Here is a 25878-nt window from a genome sequence, read left to right as displayed (position 1 = left end):
CTCATCATCCTCATTCCCTCGTCAACTTGCAGTGCAAGCTTGCAGATTCTAGTCGTTCACGACATCGTCATTCCTTATTCTTTGCTTTTGGAGACTATTGACTAGTCTCATCACATTCATTCGTTCATTTACACATACACACACACACACTCTCTCTCTATCACCTCCTTGATTCTGTCTGTTATTCTTCCATAACCCTATAACCCTATAACCAAAACAGTACCTCCATCAAAATGCAGTTGAACAACTTCCTTCTTGCCGCCGCCACTCTGGTCGGCCTCTCCGCCGCTGTCCCCATGGGCAGTCGGACCAAGAACCTGGCCACCCGCGCCACCAATGCCGTGGTCAGCGTCAGCAGCCTGGCCGTGACCGCGCTCAAGGACAACGACGGCAGCGGAGCGGGACAGGATGTCTACACCTTCCACACCGGGGACGGCAGCGTCGCCGACGGCTGGCCCGCCCAGTCCAGCTGGGTCTCCTTCGACGACATGTGGAAGGCCAACAAGCCCACCATCATGGAGTCGTGCACCCAGTTCGGCGTGCCCAACAACTCGGCCAACGAGACCCAGAACCTGTACGACGCGATCCAGCAGGTGGCCAAGGAGTCCCACCTCGACCACCGGTTCATCCTGGCCATCATCATGCAGGAATCCAAGGGCTGCGTCCGCGTGCACACCACCAACTACGGCGTCCGCAACCCGGGCCTCATGCAGGATCATGATGGCGCCGGCACTTGCAACGACAACGGGGTGGTCCAGAACCCGTGCCCGAAGAACGAGATCCTCCAGATGGTTCGCGATGGGGGTGAGTGCCCCCTTTCAACCCCCGAATCTCATTTCAGCGCAGACACTAATTCCTTCCCCTAACACAGCCATCGGAACCGCCGCCGGCGACGGACTCGCCAGCCTGATCGACCAGCAGGGCAAGACGGACGTCTCCGGCTTCTACCGCGCCGCCCGCCTGTACAACTCGGGCTCCATCTCCGACGCCTCCAACCTGAACGTCGGCGTCGGCACCGCCTGCTATGCCACCGATGTTGCCAACCGGCTCACCGGCTGGGTCAATGCCGCCTCCAAGTGCACCCTGAGTGCATAGGCTCGTCGTCAGTCTTCTCGACGGAAAATGTTGGATGTCACGGGTAATTCCGCCTGTAGGCGGGCTTAGGATGAAATAATGGTTGATTCCCTATTTGATTTGCTATGCTGGATTGGTTTGATATTTTTGATCGTTTGACGTTACCTTTCTTGCTCCACCAGCATTGGCTACTCCAGTCGTTAGGGCTGAGGTTCATGCTCGGTGCTGAACTTGGTGCGATGTCGGAGAAGTATTGTATACTGCGGCTAGAATCTACTTGTGCTTTGCTTGCTTGGAGGGCTGGTTCTTGGTGTTTGGTAGAATGTGCTGGCATTGATTATGGTGAGGGGACCTAGTAGTACGTGGGTACTACCGTAGTAGGTAGATTGGTCGGATTCCTTCATGCGAGGATGCTGTAGATCAATTAAGGTCTGGATCTGCGCCGCGCCGCGTCTACTTGTATACGTATCTAACGCTTTCGATCGGTCTGGTGAGTGAGAGCATGGTCGGTATTAATTCCGTGCTAGAGAACCAGCATAATCTGTTAACCGCAACAACAAAAAAGTACTGGGTGCCGAACGTGGTGCCTCAGGCATCGATGCCGGCCCGCTGCGACCGGAACATGTAGGTCACGTGAGTGATGCGCTACTGCTGCGCTACAGCCCGTGCATCATATTTGTGGTTGCATGAGGCATGGTCATTGTGGGATTTGATACCGCGTGAAACGATCACCTCCCAGGTTGGAGTACCTATTAATGCGGTAACAAGCGTACGAGGGCGAGTTGACCAGGACGCAAGATGCTAGGGGTTAGGGGTGGAGGGTTGGGACGGAACCACATATATATAGTCCAACCGGCAGATGGTCTGGGCGGAAACGGTCGCAATACCGGCGGTGATGCGAACCTACGTAGCGAAGAGGTAGTCAAAAATGCCAGGACAATTTCCCATAATCATTGACACAAAAGAGCAAAGAAGATGTACTGAAAAGAAGGATTTTAAAAAAAGAAAAAAACAAAAACAAAAAAAGAGATCTCCCCGACTGGGAGTCGAACCCAGGTCTCCCGCGCTTGTTCCCGGATGGGATTGACAAGCGGAAATCATGACCGTTAGACCATCGAGGAAGCAGATGATAGGACTGTGGTTAGCTGCAACCATGGATCAAAAGGCGAAGAGTGATGCCAAAGTCAGCTCTGGCTGCTGGCGATAGATGGCGATAGACCTCGGTCGTGCGAAACAGTGTAGGTATTATCTTCCTACTCGAGGCCAATTGTCTTGCTTTTACTTCGTTCATGGGACGGCTACAGTCTACCAGTGAGGGAGAGACAAGATAATGGATAACAGATTGGATTAACTATTAGCGAACAGTATCGTAAGGAATGACACCCAGTGCTCAGCAGAAGACATCAGAAGGAATGAAAGCGCAACCATCTTCTCAATCAACCAGCTCAAGAAGAAAAACACAAAACAAGTTGAAAGCCACAAATTCGATCGCTATGCTAAAACTTCGACCGGTCACAAATTCTCATCTCGTCGCGTCGCGTCTCGCCTCGCTCGGCTCATCTGGTGCCCCCCACTTACTCAATGGTGATCTTCTTGGAAGTGGGCTTGGCGGCCTTGGGCACGAAGATGGAGAGGATGCCGTTCTTCAGGCTGGCCTTGACACTGTCCTGGTCGACGCGGGTGGGGAAGCTGAAAGTGCGGTGGAACTCGCCGATGGAGCGCTCGCTGACCCAGAAGTGCGGCTTGTTCTTGTGGTTCTTGCCGACCTGCTTGTCGCCGGTCTTGGAGACCTCCGTGCTTTCGGTGGCCTTCTCCTTGTCCTTGTTCTCCTGGGTGGTGGTCTCCTGCTGGCCCTGCTGGCCCTGCTGGCCCTCCTCGCTCTCGTCGAAGTTGTGGTACTCGCGTTCGGTGCGACCCTTGATCACGAGAGTCTGGGGGTCGGAGAACTCAATGTCGACGTCCTTCTGGGCAATGCCGGGCAGCTCGCCGTCGAGGTGGTAGCCCTCTGCGGTCTCGCGGACGTCGAAGCGAGGCGCGAAAGAGCGGGCGGTGGTGGTGGAGGAGCTGGCGCCCTGGCCGGAGCGGTGGAGGTCATAGTCGTCCAGGAGACGGAAGAGAGGGCCGAATTCACCAGCGGAAGGGATGCTGCGGAAGAGAGACATGGTGGTTGTAGTAGTTGGTTGTAGATGTAGAAAAGAGTTTGTAGAAGAGCGCGTTGTAGTGGTAGTGGTGGTAGTTGGAGAGGATTAGAGTAGTTGTTGTTCTCGTTGAGTGCTTGATTGATTCTGATCTGATGAAGAGTGACTTGACCGGAGCTCAAGGGGGCCTTTATACCTTTCGACAGCCATGATTGAGGATGTTGATGATGCCACCTGCCGGGGTGGATGATCCATGGATGAGTGTTGCACTCGTGCACTCGACAGCTCTAGATGGCTCTGGAAGGTGCCTGAGGCAGCCAGCGGAGTGGCCTTGGAAGTTGCGAGAATCGGCCGGACCGGCCGAGTGGGTTCCGCCATGCTCTGCGATGCTCCGCGATTCTTCTGGCCGCTTCGACCCCGACCACGTGACCCTCCGGTTATCGTGCTGCCTTTCAGCTCTCCTGTGCTCCGGTGCAACAACAATCATTCTCAAGTGATGTAATAGTATCACGCCATTCTATGTTCTGGCCACTTCTGCATCCTATAATTCTATAACGGTATTGCTATTGCTATTGACTATACTCTATTAACTTAGTCCCTTTTCTCCATCATGCATCAGTTTAGCTGTGTAGCCAGTGCGATCGGCGCTGTCACTGCTCAGGAAGACCCGGATGGACAGCTCTAGAATCAACCCTGAACCTACCAGCCCTAAATCAAGGAATCCCTTGGAGCTCGGGAAGCGCTAACCGAGCTCGACCCCGGGAGATTGTGCTATTCGGTAGCTTACCCCAGCCCGCTATTACCGTTGGATCCTGGTTCCAGCGTACATCGGTCTCCTTGTTTGCTGCGTCGGTGGCAAATGATCCAACCGAACCGAGAAGCCCATGGAACCGAGTATTGGAGGCTAGACCAGTCCGTGGAATGATACGACTCGGATCGACACCCTCTTGGTCAACCCCGGGATCCAAAATCAAGGCATCGGGGTTTGCTTGGGATCGTGGTTGGAACCACTGGGTGAGAAACCGCAGCTTCGAGTGTTGTGACGTTGTACAACTTGCCTGTGTTGTAGATGCTGGGAGAACCTTCGATGCTCCAAGATGAGGTGGAAGTGGCAGCTATTTTGACCGAGCGATTGGTGGAGTCATCCAGCGTGACATGTGATATCTGGTGGGAAGAGAAGTCATCAAAACGTATCATGTAGAACCTGGTCGAGCCTCCATGGTCGGGCTTTCCTTTGAATGAACTGGTAAGAGTGGAAAAGTACAGTTTATGAGATACGAGGTGAATCTTCGACAGGTTATCTTACAAGAAGCTATGCTCATAACTGTGTGTCTTTGTTCGAGATAGAAGAGAACTCTGGAGATATTGAACGTCAGACATGTTAAGCGTCGAACCAAAGCGTAGGTAGCTCTATCCTGGTCCGAGCTTCATTCAAGAATTCCGGTCTGGTATGGTCTCGGACCCTGCCAGGTGGGCGATTAACTCTGTCGAAAGGAGGGCAACATGTCATCTAAATGACTTGCAGCTTCCGACAGCACAGCCACACAGACGCGCGCTCTTGGCGCTCTTGTCAAGAAGACCTTGGGAAGAGACTTCAATTCAAATTCGTCATCACGAAGCATTGAGGCACTGCTTCCGCTGTTATCAGCCTGTGAATTCGATCAACATACCATGTGGTTTCTGGAAGGATGCCAAGAAGCCATGCAGCCTGCTCGTCACGGACTTCTGTCACCAATAGGGAGCAGCGCGGGGAAGCTGAAAAGGAGGCTGTGCTATGCCAACGGCCCTAGCCACGTACTGCACCAAAACCACCCAATGTTGGAGTGATCGGATGTTATACATCTTAGTCAAGATAACCAGGTACGAAGTACGCAGTACGAATTGAATACGCATTGCATAATGCTGAAGAGGAGGCAGTGCCGGCCGGGCCAAGCACGCGATGGCTATGCCACCGTCTCTTAATCCCGCTGCCTGAGGAAGCCACCAACATGAGCCACAGCAATCCCTAGCCTAATTGGAGTTTCGGCGCTGATCTGCCGAGAAAGATCGTGTCGACAGTCCATGCTTGTGGAATTCCTCACCGATCTGCTTTGTGAACGACCGCTGCCGTCAGGCTTCATGCAAATCTCCTATTCCCATGACTCCTACCTGTCTTCCAGTGCTGGCGATCATCAAGAATATGGATGCCTACTGCACACCATGTGCAAGCATCATCAGAGCTTCCGCGCCCATCTTTGATGTGACGAGATGATTGGTTTATGATACGAAGATGCAGATACAGGGCGAGCTGCTACGGCCATTTCCACAGTATATATACCTTCAAAGCGGACACTCAGGCGTCCTGCAGAATGCTTCGTCGACCCCGTTCAATTCTCCGCATTCTGGCTTCATTTGGCTTTCTAGTATACACTCGCATGCTGCGCTACAGCTCCACTTGACCGGACAATGTCGATGCTACGACAGACAGTGGGGATGATTCTCATCCTCTTCGTTTCCCTATCAACATGCGTCGCAGCCGAACCGCAACGCTTCAGCTCCTGGTGGCCGAGGTACCGGAGCGCAATCAACACAATCAAAACCACGAATTGCTCCGCACAATACGACGCATACCTGACCGGAGACCAACCGGTCGGAAACCTGACCGCGAATGACCCCGAGCTTGCGATCTGGCATGTTGACAGTGCGGTGACCCCGCTAACCAACTGCCTGCTGCGGGCCACGCCGGAGCTCTACAAATCCATGATGGCCAGCGCACAGGTGGTGCTGGGGCTGATGCCCACGCTGCTGGCTAGCATCAGCCCCAGCGCCCACGAGACGGCCATGCTCTTCGTCTTCGGCGACCGCCAGCTCCTCTCGTTTCTCCTCATGGTCGCCTCCCCGGCCAGCGCGGTCGACGCCTCGGGCAACCTCCACCAGCACGTCCAGGACCTGAAGGGCTCCCGCGAGTGGCTCTCCGCCGACTCCTCTGCGCTGTTGTTGCATCACAACCTCGCCATCGTGGTTCTGGAGTTCTTCCTCGCCGTGGCGGCGGCGGGCAATGTGTTGGTCCTCGCCTATGAGATCTGCCTGCGTGTCATCTTCTCTTTCGCCCAACAGTTACAGTGGATGCCCGGACTGTGGGTCGCCGTCGGCGTGGCCACCCACCTCTTGATGACCGTCGCACTCCGCACGCGCGTGCACCTTCGTGGCGGTCGGACGAGTAACATCAGTCTTCCCACTCGGGTGCTCCGGTGGGTGCGAGCGCAGTTCACCGCGTCGGACAGTAGCAGCGACGCGACCGAGGTCCAGTTGCGGGACCGCACGGTGGGTAATGTGCTGATCTCCTGGTTCACAGGGCTACTCGCCGCGGCCAACACGCTCCTGGGGATTCTGCAGTTCTCAAGCATGCTTTTTATCTCCCCCAACGATGCCCTGTTCATCGTGGTGCGGTTCGTGGCCTCAGCGGTGGTGTGCCGGATCCTGGTCAAGTACGAGCTGTGGCTTGTGCGACAACAGGTGAAAGTAGGTGGCAGCGATGATGGTGAACAGGTGAAAGGAGATGTTTCGATGGGCTAGTTGTACCTCTCGATCCTGCGGTGCTGTATCATATCTTTGGTCTCTACTTAATGTTTAATTTCTACCTGCAAACCTGTGAGCCTGGGAGGATTGGCTGTAGAGGCGGAGGCCATAGCGTCTATCGCCACCTCGTATTCCTCGTCCTTCTTCATCACGCCTGCATCACCCGAGTCTGTTAGATGGGGCTGTGCAGCGGCGAACGGCTCGGGCCTTGCCCTAAGCTGCCAGCATGTAAGCTTGAGGCACACTGATGCACGCGCAAGACATGATTCGTGAGTCTAGAGTTCGCCATAGAGCCCCAATGCTGTCGATGAGACACGCCCACAACTCCCCCATTGTCCGGAATGCAATATCGAGATATTTATTCTTTTCATCTGGTGAGGCCGATCGATGATCGACACAAGTCCGTGATTCCCGCCCCCGGAAATACCAGCCGGATGTCCGACGGACTTGGCTTAACTAATGTCGGCCAGCCATGACTAACTCAAGTCGGATTAATTTATGATCTATCGTGATGAGAAGACCATATCTTCAGCCTAGCCACACTAAGAAAAGACCCCTGAATCCTGAATCCCAAGCCGTAACTCGATGGCTCGCTTGGTCCACGATAAGCCCGTCGAGGCGGGGACCCAAAGCAGTATAGCCTCAGCTTCCCTCGCCAACCCTATAGAGTGACTCACAGCACCATGCATCAACAAAACCACGAGAATCTCCTGATCCCCACTCAAGCTCCTGTCTCTGTATCTTCCAATTCTCCGCGCAAAGCAGACGGAACCAAAAGAGAAAATGTCCTACCTCCAATCCGCCCGCCTCACCTACCGCGCCCTGGAAGACACCCCGGAAGACGAAGACTTCCTGCACGCCATCCAATCCGACCCAGAAGCCTACTCCAACTCGACGCCCGCCTTGCCCAAACCGCAAGCCAAACGCGACACCGTCAATGGGTACAAGAAGTCCCTGATGGAGCGGGCGCTGCTGGCCGCCATCATCGTGCTGCCGCATCCCCCGTCGAATGGCGAATCCCTTACCTCCAATGCTGCAGAGGATACCCCGAAGATGCAGACGCAGACGCAGACAGCCACCCCCGGGACGCCGATCGGAGTGATCTCCCTCCGCCGCGAGGGCGGGGACTACGCCCACCACCGCGGTACCTCCATCACCATCGACATCGCCCGCGGGTACCGCGGGCAGGGGTACGGCAGCGAGGCGATCAACTGGGTGCTGCACTGGGCGTTCCGGCGGGCGGGGCTGCATCGCGTGGAGATCCAGGCCCTGGCGTACAATGAGGGGGCGGTGCGGTTGTATGAGCGGTTGGGGTTCAGGTTGGAGGGCCGTCGGCGGGAGGCGTTCTGGCACGATGGGAAGTGGTATGATGATGTGGTGTTTGGGATGTTGGAGCGGGAGTGGGAGGAAAGGCAGGAGCGGGTGCAGTCGGTATAGATCGGGAGATGAAGATGATGAAGGGTTTGTAAAGCAAGAGGAGCTGGAGAAATACGGTGTCTGGGGTATCATCCTTACCCTCTGCGATGTTTTGTTCTTCCATTTTCCTTGGACCAGCTCTTGAAAAAAGCTGTACATAGATTAGATGGAAGCTGGGCGGCAAAGAAGTGGCATTATGGTAAATGATTGTATATACTCAAGGACGATAACTGACTTTGTTCATCTCACGTCCCAGTCAAAGGCTGCTTGTACACCACCCCGTCCACCGTCGTGACGAGGGTCCCGTTGGCCACGAACACATTGAGCATGGCATCGTCGACGACGTGAAACCCCCCTGGTCCAGTGACCTTGGTGCTGGATGTGGCCCCCGTGGCTGTCAGATTCGAATACCAATCCAGCAGGGCCGATGTGACCGACAAAAAGGTGGAGGCCACCGACTCGTGGCCTTGGATATAATGCACGCCATCGTCGGAGTAATTATGGTACGTGACAGCGACAAAGTCAAGCGCCGACGCAGTCGTAGTGTTGCGAAGAATCACGTCCGCTGAGCCCGAGACTTGCCCGTGTAGCGTATAGTTGCCCGGGGATAGGTTGAAGACTTCTGGCACGCTCTCGCCAGGGGTGTAAGGGAGGCCCCAGGGGACTCTATCGGCGAATGGCTCCACGGGGTCGAGATGGTAGGGCTGGCGACTGGTGAGTCGCGCAATCATCAGACGCGAGATTCGGCCGCCTGGCTCCGTCGACTTGGGACATGATAGGGGATTGATCCCCCCACAGGCAGGGGGCACGACCATCTTCTGCCAGTACATGATGCGCGTGCCATCCGGAGACCAGCGAGGATCAGCGCCGGCGTTCCAGTTGGGGTCGTTGATGCTGCCCGGCTGGCCATCCCCGCCAGCGTTGATCTGTTGGCCGTAGTAGTAGTAGTCAGGACCATCGCGGTCTCCCTGGGCGTCCAGCAGCCACGGCTGGAAGAATCGTCGATCGCCATTGTTGCGCACCGATGCGACCGTAGTGACTGTCAGCAGGTCGACCACAGGAGGGACCCCGCGCATGGCAGACAGAAACTCCATCCGATCGGTGCCCCGCGTGTCCAGGATCACCTGCCAGCGGCCATCCGGAGAGACCCCCACCGGGTCCACATAGCCTGGGTGCGTTGTCACCCGGCGCACCCGGCCAGTAGTCAAGTCGGCCGCGAAGAGATCGATGTTGCAGGATTCCCAGGGGAGTCCAATGTACAGGACTTCTTGTCCGCGACTGGCAAAGCCCCGAAACTCCCCCACCACTAATGCCTGGCGGTTGATCTGCAGCTGATCACCGGCGACGGTATAAGGAAGGGGACCATTTGGTGCAACCAGGACGGTGACGTTGACGAGGTCATATCGCGCGGGGCGAGGGGAACCGGTGGCAGGGGAGTCGCTGAACTGCAGTCGACCGAAATAGGCGTGTTGGCTGAGCTGTCCCGATCCGGTGACGGAGAAAGAGTTGAGACCCAGGTGGACATTGTCGGGGTGCAGGCGCAGCTCCCGGATAATGGCTCCAGACCCGGAATCGTCGGCCGTGTTGCTTAACCGGATGGGATAGATGTGGATCTGGTCCGGAGTGCAAGCATCACTGGCCAGCAGGCCAGATCGACATTCGACGATGTTGTTGCCGGCTAGGGCTCGTTTGCCGTCGGAGAAGGCTTGCGGATAGTCGGCCAGCGACGAACTGCTCCCTTTATTGCTCTCCGGGACACCGCACGTCAGGCATTTCCACGGGCTCCCAGTAGAGAAATGGGTCCCGTTGGTGCTGACCAGGATCAGTTGCACGCCAGTGTAGATACTGGCGGGGTCTGGGGCTGACGGTGCCCCGGTGAAATTCAAGCTGACGAGGACGTGGTTCCCGTCCGGCGAGAAGTCCCCGCCATTCATCAGGGATGATTTGCCCATACATCCGGTCCCGTGCGGATTCAGATGGTGAGTACAGGCGCCAATCTCGTCGGTCGGCACAACAGGTGGCAGTGGTAGTTGGACCACTTCGATGGGCTCTGGTGTGGGTGGTTCGAAGGAGGTCGATGCGACAGATGCGAGGCCGGATGAGATCAATCCCAACGAAATGGGAATGATTCCTCCTCCAACAGCCATGAGACGCATGGTTCGAGTTGGAAGGTTGTAAATGCAGGTGGGGGGTGAGGGTGATGAAAGATGAGATCAGCCAGGCGTACCGTCCACATAAATAGTAATATTTGATGAATCAAAGGAATCAATAACTAAGGGATGGGGTATGGAGTATGGAGTCGGACCCTCCCGACCTTGCCGCATCGGGCAATTGAGGCGATACGCGTATGCACAGACACACCATTTCGGATATCGGACATTGGAGATCCAACAAGTCAGTCCACAATTCACAGGTAGAGAACAGTGAGTAGAATAAGTCTATACGTCTATACGCGCTTGCACAGACCAGTTTTCATCTTGTACTGTGAAGTATGATGCTCTATACGCGTTTAGAGCTCGCAGTCACAGCGGAAGCTCCCACCACTCTTCCACACGCCCACACTTCCACCCTTCAAAGCGGACCCCATCTCGCTTGATCCCTTAGAATTGAGTCGATCTCTCAACAACAACCATCTGCGTAGGATGGAATGAAAACTGGTTAAAGTCATGGGCTTTCTTCTGATTTCGGTGATTCCAACTTCGACACATCATAACACACCGTGAACTTGTCGAACCTAGCCCAAGTCCATGCTGCATGGCTAAGCTCGAGCCCTACAGACATGGATAGTATCTCTGGCAATATCTGCCTTCGCTGGTTGCCGCCGTAATATTCGCTATCTTCTTCGCGGTCGCGACAGTGCTACACTTTATCAAATTGGTCAAATGGAGGGCTCGTTTCTGCATCCCCTTTGCAATCGGCGGAATATGTATGTGCCCCCCCCCCATTGTCCCAGTTCTTGTTGCCCTTTCGGCACATTGCCTGATGTTAAGAGCTGAGGCTGACAGAAGGGCCTTTTAGTCGAAGTCATCGGCTGCGCTGCCCGGGTGTGGGCGCACTTCGAATCCGGCAGTATCATGCCTTACTCGATTCAGAACGTCTTACTCCTGCTCGGACCGGTCTTGTTTGCAGCGTCAGTATACATGGTGCTGGGTCACATCATCCGCAGCACCGGGGCCGATCATCACTCCCTAATCCCGATGCGCTGGCTCACCAGGACTTTCGTGATGGGCGATGTGGTCTCCTTCCTCGTTCAAGGGGGCGCCGCGGGATTGATGGCCTCCGGGAGCAATGCACAACTCGGTCAGGACATCGTGGTGGCGGGCCTGCTCATCCAGGTCTTCATGTTCGCCTTTTTCATCATCACAGCCATGGTGTTTCAAATCCGTCTACGGCGGCATCCAACTCCCGGAGCCCACGATCCCCGCCTCCACTGGCGAGATCACCTTCATCTCTTGTATGGGGTGAGCCTGCTGATCATGATCCGCTCCTTGTTTCGAGTGGCCGAATTTATGATGGGAAGCACGGGCTACCCCCTCACCCACGAGTGGACCCTGTACATTTTCGACGCTCTTCTAATGTGGCTAGCTATGGTCGCCTGGCTGATTTGGTATCCGGGGTTACTTTCCAAGCCCGATATGGCAATGGAGTTGCTGAATCAGAGCAGCTTGGACGATGAATAAGGGGGGTTTAGACGGGTGGATCCTTGAATTCATATGCCCGAAAAGAGGGCTCCTGGAGGATTATTCACTGTATGCGTGTTTCTGTTCTGTAATATTAGTCAGAGCCCCGCCGCCTTCTGCCGATCAATTCTGGCATTCTTGGAACCTCATATACGTAAAAGTTTACAGGTATCTTGTTTGCAACCCCGACGGCTTTGATCCTCTATGTGATGGCTCGCAGAAAGCACAAGAAATCACGATTTGGCTGCTTAGAGTGTAAACGTCGACGTATAAAGGTATGTACCGCACCTTACCCCTTTTCTCTCGGATCATTTCACTTTCCAACCTTGGAGTGACACTGAATCGTCCGAAAGTGTGACGAAAGGCGGCCAATATGCTCGCCGTGCACAATATCAGAACGAACTTGCGGGTTTGCTGAGCTGCGTGTTCTATCCTTTCGACCGGCCAGTCCTAGAAGGCAAACCCCTTCTTTCCCAGCAACCCCAGCAGAAGAGGCATCGCCGACGAGTTTCACCAGCGGGACATCCTCTGATGAACCACCGGTTAACATGCTTCATGCTGAGCTGCTGTGTCACCTATTCACCGAGACTCTTCCATCTGTTTGCGACAACAGCAGCTATCAAATGATCTGGTCTTCACGCGAGATTCTCCAGTACTGCTTCAAAGTCCCATACCTCGCAAATGAGCTTTTGGCCCTCGCCGCCACGCACATCAGTATCATTCGTCCTGCCCAGCGGGAGGTCTACCGGGATCATGCTACTCGGTTACAGATCCATGCCTTGCGAGCCTTCTACAGCGCAGCCGACCCGGACGTCACCCCTCGTTTCCTTTTCTCCTCCATCCTTGGCCTGCATACGCTATGCGTAACCCTTCTCTTCCGCGATACCGACTTCGATGTCTTCCTCGATTCCTTTGTTCATTATCTCCGCTTGCATCGCGGTGTGCGCACTGTCTTGGGGGGCAGTTGGCGCGCTTTGAGGGAGAACACACCCTTGGGGCCAGTACTGGGCGCCGCGGAGTCCCTACTGCAGGCGGATGGGAGTCTTGGCCCGGCGTGCAGTCGCCTGCTGACACTCGTCCAACAGGCCAAGTTGGGTCCCTCGGTCACCGCAACGTATCAACACGCGATCGAAGGGCTGCAGTTGGCGATGACCTCAGCAGCCTTTCCGGGGGCGTGGGCAGACTGCACTCCGGCGGTTCTTGCGTGGTCGACCAGTGTTCCCCTGGAGTACATCGATCTTCTCGCGCGTCGTAGCCCCGATGCTCTCGCGGTGCTGGCGCATTATGGGATCGTCCTGCATGCACATCGCCATCGCTGGTTCTTGGGCGATGGCGGACGGTATCTGATCGAATCCATTCGGGAGTCGCTCGGACCGGACTGGGCGGAATGGATGGTTTTTCCCGGTCAGGCTTTGGAGACTCCAGATACGCTTGGTCCACTTGAAGGGGCAGTAATTGTGCCAGGTGAAGGGTATAATGGCCTAGGCGCCTGAGCTCGTTGGCAACAATTCGAAGATGGAACCAACATTGCACAGGAGTTGATGTGGAAAATTGATCATTGCGCCAATAGCCGATCAAATTATAATTGGTGTTAGCTGTTTTCCCTGGTCTCAATCCTAAAACTCGTCTTTTTCGCCACTTGGGGCGTTCCATGGATTTGACCGGAGTTTTGTGGATACGCGTATGCACAGACCACTCAGTCACTCACTCCACCCCCCACCTTCTTAGGGTTCGTAGGCATGGGCCAGTCTCGCCGAATTCCTTTCTCAATTATACAAATATGTAATTCCTTCAAGCACGCTGAACATTTTAATTGTTGTTAGGCCCTAGGCCCTCCGGTTTTCGCCATTCGAGGTCATTACTAATGCGGCCACGCAAGGCTCACAGCAAGTCCCGCAACGGCTGTGTTGATTGCAGGCGACGTCACATCAAGGTACGTAAGCCCCAGTAAACACCAGGAAGCACCAGCAACCCGGAATCCTAACATCATAAGTGCGATGAAAGCCCCCCGCAGTGTAAAAAGATGTCGGGACTCGGCACGGGAATGCGTGTTCCCCACCGGAGAGCTGAAGATCCAACAACGCTCGCCCTCCACCACCCATCATGGCTCCCTCGGCCATAACAATATCTGAGATCTCGAGTACCACCAATTCGAGCACCAGCTCATCCTCTGCCTCATCAACCCAGGACAATGCCTCTCCAGCAGTATCGGTATCCATGCTCCATCTCGAGCTCTACCACCACTTCACCACTGTCGTCTTCGATTCCCTCGCCCAGCACCACGAGGGATCCGCCACATCTCTCGAAACCATCATCCAAGCCAGCCTCGCGACCCCCTACCTCACATACAAGATCTCTCGCCTGAGGAAAAGTGGATTGAAGCACTACGGCGTGGGAACCGCCAAGATGCGCCGGTAGAACACCACCGCAGTGGCCCTGAAGATGCCGAACGAGAGAAGCTGGATGAACAACCCCAGCAGCACCACGGCTTTTGCGCCGGCCGTGTGGCCCGTCACGCTGAGATCCACCGAGGAGCCCTGCACCGCGAACGAGAGGACGTCCCCGATCACGAACGCCCGGGTGAGCCAGGTCAGCGGCAGGAGGGCGAACTTCTGGGCGTGCAGGGCGCGGATCACCCGGCCCAGGGTCATGTAGACCGAGGCGGCGAAGAGGACGGGTGTCAGGAGGAGGCCGTCGTTGGCGAGGGCGTAGGAAAATAGGGAGGAGGTGTTCTTGTGGGCGCCGATGCGGCCGCCGTAGCCGTAGAGTTCAACTTGAGGGTGGGGGTGGTGAGCGTGCGTGTTGGACGAAGTGGGCGGGGGGGTGGCAGGGGCTGGGGGGACATACAGATGCCGCCTGCGGCAAACGGGAGACAGAACCAGGTCCGCGTCTTGATGAGACGGTAGGTGTGCATGGCTGTCAAGACGGCGAAGATGAGGAGGAAGACCACAGCGGCACCGAGGTTGGGGACGTATTTCCAGAGATAGTAGTCGCCTTTGTAGGGTTCAACTGGACCATTGCGAGCGGTGTCGAGGTTGCTATGGCGGCGGTCGGGTAGGTGATGCAGACTTGTCACTGTTCAATCTCTAAGCATCGTAAGTGAGTGTAGGAGATGAACGTCTGTATTTCAAAGACAGTCAAGTCTATGTGAAAGATGTCTCTTGACTCCTCTAATCTTCTCTTCGTCTTCAACTACTACGGAAAGATGCAGCATATCAGTAGTGGTCCGTGCATACGCGTGGAAGCCGAGCCCTACTTGGCCCATAAACCATAGCGTATGCATGGGCCATGTTCGATATCCACCAGTTGCAGCTACAGGAATGACTTCTAGATATATCTACGATGTCAATTTTGTGTGCAGGTTCTTTGCTCCTTGACTAATTGTTTTAGATCCACTAATGGTGCCCGGATTAGTAGTTCTCACTTCCTGAAGAGCTGCATGGTTAGCGAGCAGACTTCACCAACTATCCGTACGATATTCAAGCCCTCAGGTAGAGAGTCTCATGTTCAGATTCATATCTTGTGGTCCAGCCTCACGAGAATCAGGGCCATTATGAGTATGTCCGAGATCGGCTTTAATTACCCGGAGCGCCACACGCCACAGCCGAGGGGCTGACGCGTCCAGGAAAGGATCGACGGGGTCAGTCAGGGGTTGCGCTGCCGGGCGCAAAGATTGAAATTCTCGTCAGTTCACTGAAACGTGGCCGAAGTCGTCATTTTGCCCTTGGATTGTGCGAGCACAATGGTCGACATGGAGTCAGAAAAACGCCCTCACCATCGCATTGTGTTGGTGCCTGAGCCCAGCCACAGCCCCCAGGACCCACTGGTAAGTGAGACATGGGTCCTATCATCCCCTCTAATTGCTGAAGATGGTGACCCTTAACTGACTTGGCAATTGTCTTACCCCAGAATTGGCCACATCGACGCAAGTACCTGATTCTGGCCGTGCTCTGTCTGGCTTCATTCTCGGGGGCCATTGCCCCGCTGTCTGGCCAGTTGAATCTGGTCCAACAGGCTCAGATCTATGGCAAAACCAAGGTTCAAGAGTCGTATGCGGTGCGTTCCTCGTCTTCAAGACCCCGAAATGTGGTGTCTGCTCTAACACAACCCCGCAGAACTCGGCAGCCCTAGCCGGGATGGCCTTTGGGCCCTTCTTCGTGGCGCCCTTCGCCCACCGACTCGGCCGCAGCTCCGTGATCTTCTGGAGCATCGTGTGCACCCTGGTCTGCCAGATCTGGGCGGCCGTGATGACCCACTCGGACGAGTACATCGCGTACGTGATGTCGCGCCTGTTCGCCGGGTTCTTCGGGGCGGTGCCCACCGTGATCGGACCGCGGATGATCACCGACCTGCTGTTCCTGCACCAGCGCGGACGCGCCTTCACGGCGCTGCACATGGCCTTCCTCTTCGGCACGATCGCGGGCCCAACCTTCTCGGCCTTCATCTCGGCAGGGACCTTCTTCCCCGTCGAATTCTGGTGGACCGTGGGCCTCCTGGGCGCCACCGCCATCCTGATCGTGCTCTTCCTCGAAGAGACCGCCTACGACCGCGAGCACCCCGAACGCAATCGCACCCCGCCAGCCAGCTGGCTGGCCAACCGCCGAGTCACCTTCCTCTTCGGCCAGGCCCTCATGCCCCCGACCCCCTGGTCGACCACCGCCAAGATCGCGGTGGCCCCCGTGCTCATCGGCCTCTGCCCCGTCACCCTGATCATGGGCACCTTCACCCTGATCTCCTTCGGCTTCTACGTCGGCATGAACGCGCTCGTGCCCGTGTGGCTGCAGCGCGCCCCGGCCGAGGGGGGGTACGGCTTCACCCTCCGCCAGAACGCCGCGTTTACCTTCTGCCACTGGATCGGGATCCTGCTCGTGCAGCTGGGGGGCCACCACTACGCCGACCGGCTGCCGCTGCTGCTCGCCCGGCGCCGGTCCCCGCAGGGCATCTGGAAGCCCGAGTACCGGCTGCACGTCCTGTGGCTCCCCAGTCTGGTGCTCAACCCGATCGGCCTGGGCCTCTTCGGCGCCACCCTGCAGTACCACCTGCACTACATGGTGCTGGCGCTGGCGGTGTTCATCGTGACGGTGGGGTCGCTGGCGAGCGTGCCCGTCACGGTGAACTACGTGGTGGAGTGCTTCACGCGGTACCCGGCCGAGGCCGGGATCGTGGTGGGCGCGTATCGGATCGTGTACGGGCTGACCATCAGCTTCTACATCGATCCGTGGGTGGAGGCGGTGGGCGTGGGCTGGGTGTATGGGATGATGGCCTTCTTTGCGGTCTTTTCCTTCCTGTTCGTCGGGCTGTTGATGTGGAAGGGGGATGTGATTCGCCGGTGGCAGATCGCGAGCGTGGCGAGTTGTGAGGAGGGGGTGTTGTTAGGTGGGGAGGGGAGGGGAGGCGAGAAGGAGGATGCCTGAGGTGGGATCTACGTTCTAGCTTGGAAGTCCTGAAAAAGCCGGGTACAGGGCGTGTGTAGATGGTTGAATTCAGACTACGTGAGATTATCTGAGTGGAAATATCCACCGACGTGGTGGGCGGTGGTCAGCCTGGCTATCGAGGCTTCAGGGCCGCCGACAGATAGCAATTAGGATACCGTATTAAAGGAAGGATATGCGCCGGGTAGGTAGCAAAGTAGCAGGCTTGCTCTGATGGGTATTCTTGTTTCGATCTTCCTGACCGAAAAACTCTAACGAATGCAGATTCACTTCGCTGCTGCGTTCACTGAAGGTAGCTTGTGAGTGCTCAGCTCTCCATTGATGCCTCCGGCAAGGTATCGCACGAGGAGACTCCAGAGCTCGTCGGATTTCTCTGAGTATGGCATCAGGTCTGATTTCGAGACGCGCAGACAGCTTCCGTCGTGGAGGAAAGAGTCATCTGGACCTACAGGCCCAATGGCATGGTCTGTCAGGGTCTCCATGCCCAGCCGCGAGTGCATCGTGGCGGCGAGGACCATCAGCTCTGCCTTCAAGAGTCTCTCTGGGTGCTCGACATCATCATGGTATGTGACCACTTTGATGTGAGGGAAGGTTGGGCTGTTGGCGCAAGCCCAGAATGTGTCTATTCCCCAGTTGTATCCATCTGCACGCCCGGAGGTCCGTGATCAAAAGCCGGTCCAAGGTGGAAGTCACTGAGCGCGAGGAAATAGGTCGTCTAGTCAGAAAAATAACTTGCGTGGGGCCTAAGACTTACGTATCCCAGCGCCATTTGGCGCCCATCTTCAGCTTGGACAGGTGAAGTGGGAAATCCATTCTTGGAGCCTCCATCTCTCCCGTCAGGCGATGAGAGAGGATCTGGGCTTTTCCGTAGGACAGTATCGGCTCATACCTGCTTGTGCTGCAACTGTAATCAGGCCCGAGGAGACGTGCCGTGGTTTCCATCTTCTCGCAGTTTTCCGGGATGGAGAGATCCACAGGGTGCTCTTGGGTGTACTCATGCGATAGGGGCTTGAAGTACGAGGCTGGATTCAGCGCGGGAGAGACGTCGACATTCGTACGCCCAGTGAGGTCCCAAGGGACAATCTGGATCTTGAGCGCCTCCGACTCTTCTAGCTCGGGCGAATTCGACTCGCTTGCAACGGTGTGCAGGTCCCAGGGCTTCGACACGATCTTCTCACGCTGAGATTTCAAGCCACCGGCATCAATCAAATCGACAAAAACAGTGACAAGAACAAAACTGAGAGCGCAAAGAAAGGCATGAATAACATAATTGGTGGTATTCGGTGGGAGGCTTTGCTACAAGGTTTGAATAGCTTTAAGCTAGGAAGACATGGTTGATGACAGCGGGATTGCAAAGGGTGCTGTAGCAGTGGAGGGGGACAAATTGGGGTTGTACGAGTTGATGAGCCAGAAAAGATCAAGAAAGTCGAGGCTGTGAGATGTTGAGTTGATGTGAAGTCATGCGGAGCGTCCTTCCTCCCCAATCGCGGAAAAGCCTCATCCTCACGTCATCTGAATGCAGGAACACACCCTCACTTCCCTTATACACGTGATGCCGTATGTTCTCCTTTGGCACGGAATACCAACAAGGAGTACTCGTAAGACGTAGGGGACATAGAGAGAGAGAAATCTACGCAGACAGTCAATACAACCCGACGAGAAGTGAATCCACCTCAACCTGTGAATAAGGCATGTATTCATCGTCAACCACCACCGAACAAAGCTGTGGCATATTCACCCTGAGCGCCCACAATCACCCAGGAATTTAAGTTAGCGACCTTCAGGCATCGCCATTACCAATCAGACTCCAGGTGAAGAGATCTTGTAATCGAATTTATTCTGCAAAACTAACAAACATAATCAAAATCTGTACACACGGCAGACCGAGATGTCTACTCAAGATACTCGTTCGGCATGTACAGCGGCATAGAGTCCTCCCAAATCGTATCCGTGACGAGGGTCTTGTTCGATCCATCGTAGTTCATGACCATGATCTGGCCGTAGGGCTGGAAGGTGTCGTCGAACAGGGCGCTCTCGTCCTTGAAGCCGTACATGCCGGTACTCCACATGATGCGACCATCCTGGGACCAGACGGCACTAGAAGGTCATCACGTTAGCATTGCGTCTCGGGAGGGGCTTTTTGAGACGAGCGGGGTACTTACTGAGCATCGTTCGACAAACTGTCCGTCACGCGAGTGAGCTCGGAGCCATCCGGCCGGATGGTGTAGATATCGAAGCGGTCGGCGTACCACCGCGCGCCATAGGAGCTCGTCCAGTTGTTGTTGCGGGTGAAGACAATGCGCTCACCATCCGGAGACCAGCCGGGGGTGTTGTCCCAGCCCAAAGTGAGCTGGCGGGTCTCGCCGGTGGTGAAGTTGAGGATGTGCAGACCCTCGGGGGCGGCGGTTTCGAGGCTCCACTTGCGGTAGACCATGGCCGATCCATCGGGAGACCAGGAGGGGAAGCCTGCGTTGAAGGAGCCGTCGGTCAGGTTGGTGTGGGAGGTACCATTGGTGAAGGTACGGAACAAAGTCGCATTGTTGGTCGCGCGTGAGGTGAACCAGGCGCCGAAGCCGACGACCAGCTCATCACCATCGGGGCTCCAGGAGGGCTGGAAGGCACCGGCTTGGCCTTCAGCCAGGTACTCGGCCTGGGTGGCGTTGTTGACGCTGTAGACGGAGTACGAGTCGAGGGCCTCGTGCACGTCGGCGTACAGCGGAGTGGAGGTCACCAGCGAGCCGTTGGCGCTGCCCAGCACTTTCTGGGTGGAGGCCAGACGGTTGGTCGAGGGGTGGTGCATGGGGAAGACGTCCATGTAGCGGTACTCCCAGTCGTCGTCGAAGCTCCAGAGCTTCAGACCGGCGGCCTGCTGAGCCCAGTTCCAGGTCTGATAGACGATCTTGGATCCGTCGGGGGACCACCAGGGATCGCGGATGTTCGTCGAGTTGAACGCCTTGTGAGTCTTATCGGGGGTGGTGTAGTTGATTCCCTCGTAGGGCCCGGCCTTGACCAGGTATCCAATGTTGGAGGAACTGCCGATGTAGTGCTGGCCGACCTTGGGGTAGCTGCCAGAGGTGTGGGCCTGAATGTCAGTGCCCGTGGCAAAGTCCACGCTGTAGATTTGAGAGGAGACGGCGGCTTGCTGCTGGGAGACACCGTGCGAGCCGTAGGTATCCTCACGGGTCATGTTGTTGTAGATGATGCGCTTTCCATCGCGCGACCACTGCGGAGTACCGAAGGAGTAGCCATCCTGGCGCACCAGCGTCCGCAGGCCGGTACCGTCCGGCCGGATCACGTACAGGCCCAGGCTCTGGGTGTGTTCCCATCCCACACCCTCACTGTGACCGGTCCAGTCAGTGTTGCGGTCCGAGCTGAAGACCAGCCACTCGCTGTTGGGAGACCACGAGGGCCGGAAGTGACCAGTGGGATACGTGTTGTCCGCCCGCGTCAGAGCGGTATCGGTCAGGTTCTGTGCAATGCCCGTCTGGAGATCCTTGACCCAGACGTTCATGGTGTAGTTGCCCTGCGTCGAGACATAGGCCAGCTGCTTGCCATTGGGTGATATAACACCAATGTCCTCCGCACTGTCCGTCGTCACGAGGGCCTCGAGCCCAGTACCGTCAGGGTGCACCCGGTACAGGTCCGACTGACCCGCACCGCGACGCTCGCTGGTGAAGACAATCCATTGACCATCCTGGGACCAGGATGGGTGGTAGTCGAAGGCGTGTGTCTGGTCGCCTAGAAGCTTGGTTGCGTTGGTACCGTCCGCATTGGCGATCCAGAGCTGCGAACCCGAAGGTCCGATACGGTTCACTGGTAGCTTGATTAGCGGCCTGGCTCGGTTCACGGGGAGAATGGACTTTCAGCTGCACTTACAGTAGAAGATACCCTTCTTGCCTTCGATGGCTCCACTTTGAGTCTCAACGGGAGTCTCCTTGACCTGAGCGGCAGCGGCAGCGGCAGCAGCTCGTCTGGCATAGGGACACCCAACAGGAGCAGCAGCAGCAGCAGCAGCCGCTTCATCGTTGGTGCGTGCTGCATAGGGACAGCCAGAGGCGGCGGCTGACCCAGCCACCAGGGCTGTCAATGCAACGGCACTGGGAAGGCGCATTTTGTCCTTGCAGTGAGAAGAGAAGGGGGACAGGGATGAGTTGCAGAGATCGTCAGGAGTATCCAGGAGAAGACGAACCCAGTCCTTATATAGCGGTGGCCGTTGGGACGGGGGTGTTTTGCACTGGCTTCAAATGAATTTTCGGCTCGAGCTGATGGCTTAGCCCATATTGCTAAGCGACGAGACAGCCCATCAAAGGCGGCGCATTCGTATTGCAGGATTAGGATTCATCCGCCAGTGCACGAAGGCGATGCTGAACGTGCATGCTTGGCATGAAAGGTTTCCCTCCGACCCCCGACCTTCTCTCCACTGTCAAAGATCAAGATCGACATGGATCCGGGGCAGGATTTCTTGGTTTGTGTGTTGCGGATGACGATCGTCCTTCTATCGCCGACTTGGCAGGGCATCGCCCTTCTTGGCTGGCCCTTGGCTGGCCCTCGGTTGGCCCTTGGCAGTCACGATAACAGCTCGTATTAATATATGGGCAATCTGGCATTGCCGTCGTGAGATCGCTTAATGCTCGCACATGCCTGAAATCAGTCGAGAGTGAGATAGGAGCCCTCGAAGCGAGGCTTGGCTAGCAGTGTCATCATGTGCATCATGTGCATCATGGGTAACATCAGGAGTCTCATCAGGAGTCTTACTCACCGGGAGATATGACTTCAGCGCCAGCCACGGTGATGACGTTTCTCTTTCTTTTTTTCTTCTCTTCTGCCCAAACGCTCCACTTTCAAGGCTGGGCAAACCGAGGGCAAGATCAGATAACACCATTACAGAGCAAGAAGTGATATTATGGCAGGGGCCTGGCTGGCCCAAACCCACTAGTCCACTAGAGAGGAAGGGATTTGCGCTCCGACCCGCATCGGTGCGAGCCCGTTTGCGGGAAACCGTCGGGATTATTCAGGGTCGAAAAACTCGAAACGCGTTAGAAAAGGTTGGAGATAGCGGGTGAGTCGGTGATGAAAGAAGCAGACAACTCCGATCTCCGACACGCCCCACGCAGCTAAAAAAAAAAAAAAAAAGAGGCCAGTCACTATCCAGAATCCCACCTCGGCCCGGTCTCCGTCCATTCACTGGGTCTACGAGACAGACCATCTTTCCTCCAGCCCCAAAGGTCCTTCTTCCAATCCCATGCCTGCGACTGGTGGTTGCCTAGAGGCCATCCCGCGGTGGTGATGACATTTCTTGACATTTCTTGACAATTCTCTCCATGTCCACGTACTCCTCCATCTCATGACAGCCCATGATGCTCGGTCGGTCTGCCCAGTGACGCAAATCCCCCAGACTTCGGGAGAAATTCGAGTCGGCTTTAGACCTTACGTCCGAGGGCGACTGGTTCTGATACTGTCCAACAAGGACATTGCGTCCGAGAGTAAATGGCTCTGAGTACTGACCCGTTGGCGGGCTAATCCGGCTATCATCATCGGCCGTCGGGATTGCAGATTACAGGCACGGCCTGGAGATAACGTGTATGATTTATAATCCAGCGCCGGTTCACCTATCGGGCCAATGACTGTGTCGAGGATCGGTCGAGGATCGGGAGAATGAGATTGTGTTGCAGCAGAGTCCGGGCTAAGCCGGTGCAAGACGGAGGTCGGCGCTTCAGTGCTTCAGGGATGAAAGCTTTTGCCGCCAGGGAGCCAGGGTATTCCATCTTAAATGGAACCCTATTCAGACTGCGAAGGAGCCCGCTTACTCCACAACTCAGGCCCGCTTGGCTCCGGTCAGTGTCGGAGGCAATCCCTTCATTTCGAAGACGAAGGTCCGAAGGTCCCGACCTTATCACGAGCAGTGAGATCCATCGCAATTGCACCGGTCGCATAGTGTAGCTTTGGGGAGTATCTATCATGATTCGCGAAACTCATCCATTCAAGCTTTTAAGACCAGACTGGCCTGGCAGGACTATCGATGAGGATGAAGCTGACAACGGTTGTGCGGAAAGGTCTTGCCATCTCCTTCCTAGAGCCTCGGCCGCCATGCCACCGGTCCATGATGTTTCTGCATCCATGACATCGATAACGGCCTCTTTTTCTATCAATCGGCGCTGCAAGAGAAAGAGTTGTTTTATCATGAATCGACATCTCTACAATCCTATGCCGCCACACTCCCGCAAACGATGAACCACGCCGGTCGCCGCCCGCCAGTATTTATTCCCCGTCGGTACTGGAAGCCCCAAACGAACCCGAGACATGGCCTAAGAGAAGCCCGAGTTTATCACCGACTGGAAAGGATGTGGTCTTGCTAGGACAACGAATGAATAGGACTTGGATAGGGCAGGCTTGCCCGCATCCGGGATGACTTGCCTTACACGCTGCAGTCCGCTATCATTCACAATCCACCAGCAGGAAACTCATCCCACGTCCACTCTCCCCGCCCGCCTCCCATATAAATAGCCTCAGCGAGGCTCAAATAGACGTCTTTCCTCCGAATAATCCCGAACTCCAGTCTGAATCGATCGCACCTACACCTCCACCATGCCCTCCGCCAAACTCCCCGTTCTAAGCCAACACGCTCCTGCCCCGAGCCCGTGGATGTCGCAAGGCATCATCTCCAACGGCATGCTCTATTGCTCCGGCAGTCTAGGCATCGACCCCCAGACCAGCACTTTTGTCCCAGGCGACGTGGCTGACAGGACCGTGAGTTTTCTGCCTGGCACAATGACTTGATCATGTGATCATGTGTGTCTAATGCACCACGTAACGCAGGTCCAAGCCCTGCGCAATCTGGAACAGGTCCTCATTGCCGGCGGGAGCAACCTGAGCAAGGTTGTCAAGGTCACGATCTTCATCTCCAGCATGGCGCATTATGCCAAGGTCAACGACGGGTATGCCAGGGTCTTTGGGGAGTATGATGTCAAGCCGGTGAGCTTTTCCTCTCGGGTTCATTGTTGTGGTCGGGTTACTGTATGAGCTAGAGGCTAACGTTGGGGGTCTTAGTGCCGTACCTGTGTGGGCGTGGCCAGTCTTCCGCTGGATGCGGAGGTTGAGATCGAGCTGGTTGCTGCTGCTTAGCCGTTGACGGGGATCTGAGTGTGTGCCGGTTTTCAAGGATGGAGAAGATGGAATGAAGGGTAAGTGGATTGATACTAGGAGAGGGCAGTGATGGGAAGAGGATGCCCTAACTGCCGTGCCCAAACAAGGGGGCTTTGAGATAGCAAGCGAGCAGTGTCAGCCACCCATTTGCTAAAGAAGATACAACAACAATGTGATAGTACCGAGCAACAAATAGAGAAGACGGAGAAGAACCTCCGTCAATTGAGATATGATTTTTTTGTAAAATATTCTAGCCGCCCGCCGGAAGGCTGCAAAGCAAACCCTCCCTCAGCGTCTCGCGCGCTTCGGACCCCAGATCACCTTCCTCCGGTCAGTGACATGCACCTTCCACATCACGGGGGAATCGTCCAGATTACTTGGAGACACGGTCGGGACCTGCTCCTCGTCCACCTCCGACCAGTCGTGGACACTAAGGACCTTCCAGGGCCCTCGATTTTCCGGCGTCGCCCGCTCCTCCGGGGGTGGCAGCTCCCCGCTGCGGATCTTCGCGTACGCCCGATCGACCTGCCCGCGCTCCAAGTCCTCGTACCGCAGTGCCTGCACCACGTCCATGAACTCACGGAACACCGCCTCGTCCCGGCGCGAGGAGAACACCTCGCGTCCCTGGTGCTGGAACTGCAGCATCCCCGTCTCGTGGTACTCGTGGCCCCGGGGGAACTCGGTGTACAGCCGCACTTGATCACCGCAGATGATGATTCCGTACAGGCGCGCCGGCGGAAGCGGATCGGCGCGCGCCAGCTTCATCCAGACGTAGATGAAGTGGTGCTCCAAAAGCTTCGGGTCCGTGGCGTCAGCATCGTCCCCGATGATGGAGAGGATTTTTATGCGGCAGCCGGGGGGCTCAGTGTCTCGCCAGAAGGCGTGTGCCTCCTGGAGGTCTTGTGGGGTGGTCATCTTGCGTACCGTGGGTTGGTGGGTTCCAAGTTGCTTGTGGGTGTCAGATGAGTTGTGGTTGTGGTTGGGCCATGGAAGAGTAGATGAGCGTGGGTGTATTTATAGAGCTCATTGCTCTCAGAGTGCGGAGTCAGGGCCTTATGGTTTGCGGGGATATTCCGGTCATTGTGTATGATACATGACATACAGGTACTTGCCTTTTGCAATACTACAAAGACTGTAGGGATCTTTTCGGTAGACTGACGTCTCATTATGGGGGCGCTTTGTGTCAGAGAGTGAATTTCCGATAGACTTACGAATCAATAATACACAATGGGACTCCTCTCCCGTCTTTGCCCGCTGGGTGCTGTTCCCAAGTTTCTATACCCATTTTTTCATCTGCGGGGCCTACAAGCCGCAGTGAGTAGGCGACAGGCAGGTTCCGGTTCTACATATGTCAAGACCATTCACTCAACTCGTGTGTGTTCTTGTGAAGGTCAAAGGTCCTCGAGGTGTGAATATAGTAGCCTGTATCAAACTCAT

At 55.9% G+C, this 25878-nt stretch overlaps 13 protein-coding genes and 1 non-coding gene across 14 annotated transcripts; 7 read left to right on the top strand and 7 right to left on the bottom strand.

Moving 5' to 3' along the window:
* Nucleotides 1–296: 296 nt before the first annotated feature.
* On the top strand, nucleotides 297–1095 carry BO72DRAFT_377459 (uncharacterized protein; the record flags this gene model as incomplete). The annotated part of the gene is made up of 2 exons (XM_040941262.1): nucleotides 297–804; nucleotides 872–1095. 2 exons carry the CDS (start codon nucleotides 297–299, stop codon nucleotides 1093–1095), a joined length of 732 nt encoding a protein of 243 aa, XP_040801562.1.
* A 1010-nt stretch (nucleotides 1096–2105) lies between these two features.
* Nucleotides 2106–2195, bottom strand: BO72DRAFT_t136. Its single transcript has one exon. It is a non-coding gene; the product is annotated as a tRNA-Asp (tRNA).
* A 453-nt stretch (nucleotides 2196–2648) lies between these two features.
* On the bottom strand, nucleotides 2649–3236 carry BO72DRAFT_377709 (Hsp20/alpha crystallin family protein; the record flags this gene model as incomplete). Its single annotated transcript, XM_040941274.1, has 1 exon — nucleotides 2649–3236. The coding sequence occupies one exon, from the start codon at nucleotides 3234–3236 to the stop codon at nucleotides 2649–2651; it is 588 nt and encodes a 195-aa protein (XP_040801561.1).
* A 2317-nt stretch (nucleotides 3237–5553) lies between these two features.
* Nucleotides 5554–6884, top strand: BO72DRAFT_107279 (uncharacterized protein). The gene has a single exon (XM_040938918.1). It carries the CDS (start codon nucleotides 5658–5660, stop codon nucleotides 6765–6767), a length of 1110 nt encoding a protein of 369 aa, XP_040801560.1. The 5' UTR covers nucleotides 5554–5657; the 3' UTR covers nucleotides 6768–6884.
* Nucleotides 6885–7359: 475 nt separating this feature from the next.
* BO72DRAFT_447978 (GNAT family N-acetyltransferase) lies at nucleotides 7360–8537 on the top strand. The gene has a single exon (XM_040944683.1). It carries the CDS (start codon nucleotides 7554–7556, stop codon nucleotides 8205–8207), a length of 654 nt encoding a protein of 217 aa, XP_040801559.1. The 5' UTR covers nucleotides 7360–7553; the 3' UTR covers nucleotides 8208–8537.
* On the bottom strand, nucleotides 8432–10342 carry BO72DRAFT_377768 (uncharacterized protein; the record flags this gene model as incomplete). Its single annotated transcript, XM_040941280.1, has 2 exons — nucleotides 8432–8897; nucleotides 9039–10342. The coding sequence occupies 2 exons, from the start codon at nucleotides 10340–10342 to the stop codon at nucleotides 8432–8434; spliced, it is 1770 nt and encodes a 589-aa protein (XP_040801558.1).
* Nucleotides 10343–10852: 510 nt separating this feature from the next.
* BO72DRAFT_509434 (RTA1 domain-containing protein) lies at nucleotides 10853–11866 on the top strand (the record flags this gene model as incomplete). The annotated part of the gene is made up of 3 exons (XM_040949329.1): nucleotides 10853–10873; nucleotides 10974–11112; nucleotides 11205–11866. The coding sequence occupies 3 exons, from the start codon at nucleotides 10853–10855 to the stop codon at nucleotides 11864–11866; spliced, it is 822 nt and encodes a 273-aa protein (XP_040801557.1).
* Nucleotides 11867–12075: 209 nt separating this feature from the next.
* On the top strand, nucleotides 12076–13420 carry BO72DRAFT_428852 (Zn(II)2Cys6 transcription factor domain-containing protein; the record flags this gene model as incomplete). The annotated part of the gene is made up of 2 exons (XM_040943052.1): nucleotides 12076–12141; nucleotides 12220–13420. The coding sequence occupies 2 exons, from the start codon at nucleotides 12076–12078 to the stop codon at nucleotides 13357–13359; spliced, it is 1206 nt and encodes a 401-aa protein (XP_040801556.1). The 3' UTR covers nucleotides 13360–13420.
* An 830-nt stretch (nucleotides 13421–14250) lies between these two features.
* Nucleotides 14251–15156, bottom strand: BO72DRAFT_496209 (uncharacterized protein; the record flags this gene model as incomplete). Its single annotated transcript, XM_040948612.1, has 3 exons — nucleotides 14251–14639; nucleotides 14714–14941; nucleotides 15123–15156. 3 exons carry the CDS (start codon nucleotides 15154–15156, stop codon nucleotides 14251–14253), a joined length of 651 nt encoding a protein of 216 aa, XP_040801555.1.
* A 420-nt stretch (nucleotides 15157–15576) lies between these two features.
* Nucleotides 15577–17372, top strand: BO72DRAFT_477391 (polyamine transporter; the record flags this gene model as incomplete). Its single annotated transcript, XM_040947439.1, has 4 exons — nucleotides 15577–15692; nucleotides 15776–15922; nucleotides 15982–17237; nucleotides 17354–17372. The coding sequence occupies exons 1-4, from the start codon at nucleotides 15609–15611 to the stop codon at nucleotides 17370–17372; spliced, it is 1506 nt and encodes a 501-aa protein (XP_040801554.1). The 5' UTR covers nucleotides 15577–15608.
* A 192-nt stretch (nucleotides 17373–17564) lies between these two features.
* BO72DRAFT_486014 (uncharacterized protein) lies at nucleotides 17565–18914 on the bottom strand (the record flags this gene model as incomplete). Its single annotated transcript, XM_040947922.1, has 3 exons — nucleotides 17565–17895; nucleotides 18053–18594; nucleotides 18882–18914. The coding sequence occupies 3 exons, from the start codon at nucleotides 18912–18914 to the stop codon at nucleotides 17565–17567; spliced, it is 906 nt and encodes a 301-aa protein (XP_040801553.1).
* A 276-nt stretch (nucleotides 18915–19190) lies between these two features.
* Nucleotides 19191–21409, bottom strand: BO72DRAFT_377630 (TolB family protein; the record flags this gene model as incomplete). Its single annotated transcript, XM_040941269.1, has 3 exons — nucleotides 19191–19395; nucleotides 19461–21111; nucleotides 21175–21409. The coding sequence occupies 3 exons, from the start codon at nucleotides 21407–21409 to the stop codon at nucleotides 19191–19193; spliced, it is 2091 nt and encodes a 696-aa protein (XP_040801552.1).
* A 2389-nt stretch (nucleotides 21410–23798) lies between these two features.
* On the top strand, nucleotides 23799–24420 carry BO72DRAFT_428848 (Endoribonuclease L-PSP; the record flags this gene model as incomplete). Its single annotated transcript, XM_040943051.1, has 3 exons — nucleotides 23799–24045; nucleotides 24115–24270; nucleotides 24346–24420. The coding sequence occupies exons 1-3, from the start codon at nucleotides 23884–23886 to the stop codon at nucleotides 24418–24420; spliced, it is 393 nt and encodes a 130-aa protein (XP_040801551.1). The 5' UTR covers nucleotides 23799–23883.
* Nucleotides 24421–24729: 309 nt separating this feature from the next.
* Nucleotides 24730–25356, bottom strand: BO72DRAFT_458759 (uncharacterized protein; the record flags this gene model as incomplete). Its single annotated transcript, XM_040946393.1, has 1 exon — nucleotides 24730–25356. One exon carries the CDS (start codon nucleotides 25354–25356, stop codon nucleotides 24730–24732), a length of 627 nt encoding a protein of 208 aa, XP_040801550.1.
* Nucleotides 25357–25878: the final 522 nt, after the last annotated feature.

The sequence above is a fragment of the Aspergillus fijiensis genome (assembly GCF_003184825.1).
Source record: "Aspergillus fijiensis CBS 313.89 unplaced genomic scaffold BO72scaffold_22, whole genome shotgun sequence".
In the NCBI taxonomy this organism is placed as follows: Eukaryota; Fungi; Ascomycota; class Eurotiomycetes; order Eurotiales; family Aspergillaceae; genus Aspergillus; species Aspergillus fijiensis.
This window is presented reverse-complemented; position numbering and strand designations above follow the sequence as displayed.